The sequence below is a fragment of the Lontra canadensis genome, unplaced genomic scaffold (genome assembly GCF_010015895.1).
Source record: "Lontra canadensis isolate GAN:19392208 unplaced genomic scaffold, GSC_riverotter_1.0 scaffold151, whole genome shotgun sequence".
Taxonomy (NCBI): domain Eukaryota; kingdom Metazoa; phylum Chordata; class Mammalia; order Carnivora; family Mustelidae; genus Lontra; species Lontra canadensis.
The window spans coordinates 199,501-206,646 of record NW_022631145.1 but is presented as its reverse complement, the minus strand read 5'-3'; the positions used below and the strand labels follow the sequence as shown (position 1 = coordinate 206,646).

General features: G+C 40.2%; 1 protein-coding gene across 1 annotated transcript; it reads right to left on the bottom strand.

Moving 5' to 3' along the window:
- Positions 1-293: 293 nt before the first annotated feature.
- Positions 294-2,180, bottom strand: LOC116859236 (melanoma-associated antigen B10-like). Its single transcript, XM_032844357.1, has 2 exons — positions 2,048-2,180; positions 294-1,395 (listed from the first exon to the last, which is right to left on the bottom strand). Exon 2 carries the CDS (start codon positions 1,332-1,334, stop codon positions 294-296), a length of 1,041 nt encoding a protein of 346 aa, XP_032700248.1. The 5' UTR covers positions 1,335-1,395; positions 2,048-2,180.
- Between the last annotated feature and the right edge of the window lie 4,966 nt (positions 2,181-7,146).

The following is a 7,146-nucleotide window of genomic DNA, read 5'->3' as shown; positions in this document are numbered from 1 at the left end:
TGTTCCAGGTCATTAAATAAGATAGAAGATTACCCAGTTTGTTTGATAAAATAGCACAACTCTTACTCTTGAACCTCATAAATAGCATTAAATATGTAACTAATATTATTCATACACTTACATTGTGAAGCTAATTAAACTTTTTTAAAAGAAACATTGGAAAACTTTGAACAGCAAAAGACAAATTATAAATTATTCATGTAGAACAAATGATATGCACTATGTTCCCTCTAGCACTACCTAAGCCCTCACACTACCTCAAACACAAAGTGAGGAAAGTGCTTCAGGTTTCACTACAGTTGGAAGAAGCTGCCAAAATTGACCCTGGAGCGCACGTTAGCCAGGGCACCAGTACGAAGCAGAGCTGCAAATCTGGCTCGGGTTCGCTCTTCCTCATCTCGCAAAGCTTCTTCATACCAGGATGGGAAGGCACTGGGGACTGTATCGTGGATCTTGGCCAAAAACTCAAGGACTTTCATCTTGCTGGTCTCAGCGTGAGCTCTCGGGCCCCACAGGAACTCGAAGCGTGGAGGATCACTGTTGGCCACCTGCTGGTACTGCAGGTACCTTTCCTGCACCAAATCTTGGGTGATGAGCTTCTTGGGATCCCCATAGATGAGGTGCTTCCTTTCAGCATATATCCCCATCACATTAAGTACTTCCCAGATATCCTCTTCAGTGGCACAGTTGCCCTTCATGAAGATCACACAAAGAATAGTCATCAAAAGGCCTGTCTTGGGCATGATCTCTTCACCTCTCAGCCTATCATCATAGGTGTGCTGAAATTTGCTGACAAGGGCGTAGCAGTGCCTGGTAGGGTCGACTTCCTTCAGATCAATGCCAAAGGCCAGCACCATTAGCTCAGAGGCTTTCCTGAGGATCTCATGAAAGTGCTCCTTGTGCTTCTTGATGACATACTTCATCATGTCTTCCTTTGTTATGGGCTCCCTCATGTTGTACTTGCGCAACAGGAATTGCACCAAAAGAATTGCCTTGTCATCTAGCAGGGTTCTACGGTAATGATCAGTGCTGGGTTGTGCCTGAGAGGTGCTTGGTCTTTCCTTGTCTTGGCTCTGGGCACCTTCATCAGATCTTGTGTGTGAAACACCTGCAGAAATAGTAGTGGATGGAGCTGTATGGGACCCCTGGGATTTTCTACCTGACCCAGCAGCTAAAGAGCTCTGAGCATTACCACCAAAAGGAGGAAAGGGGGAAGTGAGGGGCTGTTCTTCAGCTGCTGCAGTGGCCTGAGCATCCTGGACACCCTGAGCTTCACTCCGGGCCTGACGGCGTTTCTCACGGGCACGAAGCTTACTATTCTGCCCCCGAGGCATGGTGACACTGGTTAGAGGCAGTAGACAGTAGTGTGGGCAGGAGGGCAGGCAATGAGGGCACCTAGAGAAGGGAGAATGAGATAGTGTGTGCACCTTCAACAGGGACATTCCACCTTGTCTTTCTTTAACCAAAGCCGCTTTTACGGGCTTCCATGAGAGCAGTGCTCTAGGACCCCACAGGCCTCCTTTTCTAATCAGTCTGTCCCCTGGGAACCTTGCAGAAGTAGAGTGTGCCTGGGGCTGCAGCTTCCAGCCCTGTCTGGGTATACTTGGGACTGAGAGCAAGGGCTGGGAAGTTACACCCTCTGTGTGGTTCCCTCTGTGTTGCAATGGAGAATTCTCTCAGCTCACATTTAGGATCAGCCTGTCAGCGGCTGACAGCTCCGCTGACCGTCCCCCCCCCCCGCCCCCGCCCCCGCCCCCCGCAGCTCTGAAGCTAAACTCCTTAGGCCAATGATCTTACCACCCTTAGATTCTTGCCGAGCAAGTGAGGAAAAGCCTTAGTCGGCCACTTCTGCTGCAACCTTCCAGAGCCAACAATAGGAGCAAGGTTTTATGGGATCCCCATGGTACTGGATGATTGGAGTTTTCAGTGCTCACTCATGTGCTCACTCCAGTTAGACCAAGACCCCTGCCTCCCGAAGTTTGACAGCCCTGCCCAGGGCCTCCCAGGGTAGAGTGCAGGGGTAGGGGTTGTGCGGGGTTGAGAATACCCTCAGTCCTCACTCAGGGTCCTCTCCGTGACTCCGAATAAAGCCTGGGATGTATCACTCTGTTGATCAGGGTCCACCAGCCTCAGATCAAAGTCTTCATTCTCTGAGACCCTCAAACGGAATTGAGGGGGCGTTGGGCCTAACAGCCAAGCCTCGGGCCTCTTAGCACGGGGACAGATCGGGGCAGAATTCTGTGAGGTTTCCTTTGTTCTGGGCGGGGCATGTTCCAGCAGTTCTAAGTAAGGTTCCTGACCTTGACTCTCAGCATTGGCTGTCTCTTCTGCAGACCTGAAGCTGCCCTTCTCAGACCTGAGACCCTGGAGGTGGAGGTGGGTCAGTACTTCACGCTGACAGCTCTGTCTCTGCTTCCCAGCGGTGAAAGTAGGGGTGGGACTAGGTGAGGGCTTCTCTGTTCTGGGGTGTGTTGTCCTTTCTGTCCTTAGGGTGGAGGCAGGGAGTAAGGTGTCCTACTCTTGGCTGGTTCTTTAAAGACTGCCTGGAAAATACAAAAATCTCTGAAAGCTCTAAACTGTTTCCCTAATGCAAACCTTACAGAAAATTCATGTGTCCCAGGCTAGATAAGAGATGGGGAAGCTGCAGTGTAAGGCAGCGTCCTAGGACGCCTAGTAGGCTGTAAGAGGAAAAATACAGCGGCGCCTAGTGTTTGTTTGCAAGCCAAACTTAGACTTGGGAACCTTCTACTCTAAAAGATCTGTTTTCTAAAGAAGAGACTGAGCTGCATGATTTTGTGAGATTCAGTTCTTTCCACGTTGTCTAAAATTGCTCAGTCCAGTGCAGTAACTTTTATTTTATTTTAGATCCTCATTCATAATAAATATATTTACATCTTTAACAAGTATATGTATGTAGGTATTTTTTTCTTGAAAGAATACCTACCCTTACTGTGATTCATTCTTGTATTCCTTATATTTGATTATAATATTATTTTTTAAAAAGCCAGTCCTTACCCTTTAAAGAGGTTTCAGGTGGTTATTGTACAGCCTCTGGACTCATACTGTTTCAAACAATCCCAAACTTTGATGCTGTCCTAATATTAACCCCATGGTCCTGGCCATTCAGCCTCGGAAAAGCAGCCTTAGCTCCCTTCACTAAAACAGGAGAAATTCATTATATTGGGACACTCTGGAAGAATCAAAGGCTCAACTTAAAACCTTTCCTCTGACCAATCCTATCTTGTGGTTACAGATCAGTTCCAACTTCAGGGCATACCCCCGCCTGCTGACATACAGATTCTAGTTCAACATGGATAGTCTCTCTCAGGAACTTCTCAGCTATGTTGTTTTGCTGTTGTAAGACTTTTTTTTTTTTTATTCTCTCTTGTATAGTTTCTCTAGGGTTGATTTCAGGAAACAGCAGCCTGAGTCTGGTATCATCTTGGAAGTTGTATGTGAGGCACTGTATTAGCATGCTCAGGCTGCCATAATGAATTACCATAGACTGTGTGCTTTAACAACAAAAATTCGTTTTATTGGGGCACCTGGGTGGCTCAGTCGGTTAAGCATCTGCCTTCAGCTCAGGTCATGATTCCAGGGTCCTGGGATTGAGCCCCACATCAGGCTCCCTGCTCAGCAGGGATTCTCTTTCTCCCTCTGCCTCTGCCACTTTCCCTGCTTGTACACTCCCTCTCACTCACTCTCTATGTCAAATAACTAAATAAAATCTTTAAAAAGAATTTATTTTCTCAAAGTTTTAAAGGTAAGTAGTTCTAGATAGAGGTGAGGATAGATTCAGTTTCTAGTAAGAGCTCTCTTCCTGGTTTTGCATTTGGGTACCTTCTTGCTATGTCCTCACATGGACTTTCCTCAAAATGCACGGAGAGAGAATGATCACTGGTGTATTTTCCTCTTCTTATAAGAATATCAACTCTAAAAAAAATATATCAAATCTATTAGACTAGGGCCTCACCTTTATTATTTAACCTTACTAACCTTCCTAAAGTATCTCCAAATACAGTCACATTGAGGATTAAGTCTTCAACATATGAATTGGAGTTTCAGGAAAATGGCACAATTCAGTTCATAGCAGTCCATATTTAAGTCTGTAAATAATTTAAGGAGAATTAACATCTTTACCATATTCTTTTTCCCGTGAATAAACATAGTGTGCTCTACTATTTATTTGGGATTTTTTTTCTCTAAGTGTATCAGTACATATTTATAGTTGCCTCCAAAAATACTGTGTACATTTTTGTTAGATTTCCTTTTAGGTAAAATTTGAATATTGCTGCTGTTGTTTTGGGATATTTTCTATTAATTATCTTAATTAGTTATTGATTTTGTGTGGCTAGGCACCCAGTTTTGGTAATCTGTTACACAAGTTCCTTTGAATATTTTGTGCACTGATTCCTTTGGATTTTCTAATTAACTATCATATTGTCACCACTTATTATCTCAATCATTTCAATATTCCTTTTTCTTATTTATTTTGCCACTCTTATTCCTCTTGTTGTATATTTCAGTCCACCTTTACACAATAGATACAGTACCATAACATCTACCTTTTTGTCCTGTCTTTGATGAGAATGCTTCTAACATTTCACATTTATGTATAGTTTGCTGTAGATTTTAGGAAATAAAAATTCTCTTTGAATGTTATTTTGCTAAAATTTTTTACCTTAAATTGGTGCTAAACATTTTTTTCAAAGGCTTTTTATCAACCCTTAGACATGATCAAATGCATTTTTTACTCTAATCTATTAATGTAGAGAAATTTCAATTGGCAGTTTTTTTCTAATATTTTAATATCTTTGCATTTCTTGAACTCAGTCTGCTTATTCACTACTGTATTGGATGTGCTATAAATTTATTTAGGATAGATGCCTCTACATGACTGAGCTTGACTCAAGTGACTTTTTTCTTTGAGTGTCCTTATCTGGTCTTTGTATCAAGATCAGCACACCTGTTAAAATGAGTTTAGTTATTTGCTCTTTTTGTATGATTTGGAAGAGTTTATGTAAGGTGTCCATTAGTTTGTGCAACTAGACTCCAAATCTGACTGGTCTTGGAATATTTTGAGGGGGGCTGGGACATAGACTAGAGTTTCAGTTTGTATTATTTGACTGGACTTCTCTATTTCTATTTGGAACAATTTAGTAGTTATGTTTCTCCAGGAACTAGTCCGTTTAACTTGGACTTTAAAATTTAAAAACATGATATAGTTTTTTTTTATTGTTGTAAGAAGAACACAATATTTGATCTACTCTCTTTTTAAAAATTTTTATTTTTTAATTTTTTTCAGTGTTCCAGAATTCATTGTTTATGCATCACACCCAGTGCTCCATGCAATATGTGCCCTACATAACACCCACCACCAGGATCAACCAACCTCCCACCCCCAATCCCTCCAAAACCCTCAGATTGTTTTTCAGTGTCTCTTAACAAAATTTTTAGTGTGTGCAATCCTACTTCTGGATATTTATGCAAAGGAATTAAAATCAGGATCTTGAAGAGATATTTGCACCCCCACATTCATTGCGGTATTATTCATGATAGCCAGAATGTGGAAGCAACCTAAATGTTTAGCAACAGATGAATGGATAAAGAGAATGTGGTATAAGGACATGATATTTGTAATAAACATTTTCACTAGAGAAATTATTAAAGGTATCCAACAGTATGGAGAAGAATATAATGAACTCAATTATCTGACACTCAGTGTCAATAATCACCAATAGTTAGAGGTAAAAGTTTAATCAGATTAGCATTCGTAAGTTTTTAGTTGCTTTATTTGCAAGGTCACTTCAGAAGTGACATTGTGCAATTCTGTTAGGAAGACCATGTGTATGTCTCTTTTTTTTGGTGATGTTGGCAGACACTTTTGATCATTACCTTTATCCATTAATCCATTAGAAGCTGTGGGATGGTAATTCTATAATTTTATCATTCCTTGTGAGTTTTTCATCTGAAAAACTTCTACAGGAAGAACCTTTCCTTCCTGGTCCACCATGTGGTTACCTTGAGGTATTGGCAAAACATATGGTGTTCTCATATCAAATCTCTTCTGCACCTATATTTTAGACAATTTACTTAACATTGCTTATTCCTAGTGCTTTTTTTGTAATTGAAATTGTAAAAATTGTGTATTCCATACGTTTTTTAAAGAAATGGCTTAGGTTAGTTGGCTTTACTATTTTCTATTTACTTATTTGTACATTTATGCTTATTATTTTTTGTCTTCTACTTATTTCATTATTTAAATAATAATTGACATACAATATTGTATTACTTTCAGGGGTACAGTATAGTGATTTAGTATTTATATACATTACAAAATGGTCACCACAATAAGTCTAGTTACTGTCACCAGACACAGTTGTTACAATATTATTGGCTATATTCCTTATACCATATATTAAATCCCCATGGGTTATTTGTTTTATAACTAGAAGATTGTATTCTTAATCCCCTTCAACTATTTCATCCATCCCATCTGCCCCTCCCTTCTCTGGCAACCATCAGTTTACCCATATCTATGTGTCTATTTGTGTTTCATTTTTTTTCTTTTTTATTTTTTAGATTTCACACATAAGTAGGGTCATTTGGCATTTGTCTTTTTCTGACTTATTTCACTTAGGGTAATACCCACTAAGTCTATCTGTGTTGTCACAAATGGCAAGACTCCATTCTTTTTATAACTGAGTAATATTCCACTGTGTGTGTGTGTGTGTGTGTGTGTGTGTGTACCACATCTTGCTTATTCAGTCATCTATCAGTGGACACTTAGGTTTCTTCCATATCTTGGGTATTGTAAGTACCACTGTGATGAACATAGGAATGCATGTTTTTTTTTAATTAGTGTTTTCATGATTTTTGATAAATACCTAGAAGTGGAATTGCTGGTTATATGGTAGTTTTATTTTTAAGTTTTTGAGGAGCCTCCATACTGTTTTTCATAGTAGCTGCACCATTTTATTTTTGCACCAACAGTGCATGAGGGTTCACTCTTCTCCATGTTATCACCAACACTTGCTATTTATTTTCTTTTTGATTCTAGCAATTCTGACACATGTAAAGTGATATCTCATTTTGGTTTTGGTTTGCACTCCCCTGATGATTGATGATGTTGAATATCATCTCATA

What these genes read in the sequence shown, in the direction of transcription:
- LOC116859236 (XM_032844357.1), bottom strand. Translation starts at nt 1,334, where the DNA reads ATGCCTCGGGGGCAGAATAGTAAGCTTCGTGCCCGTGAGAAACGCCGT.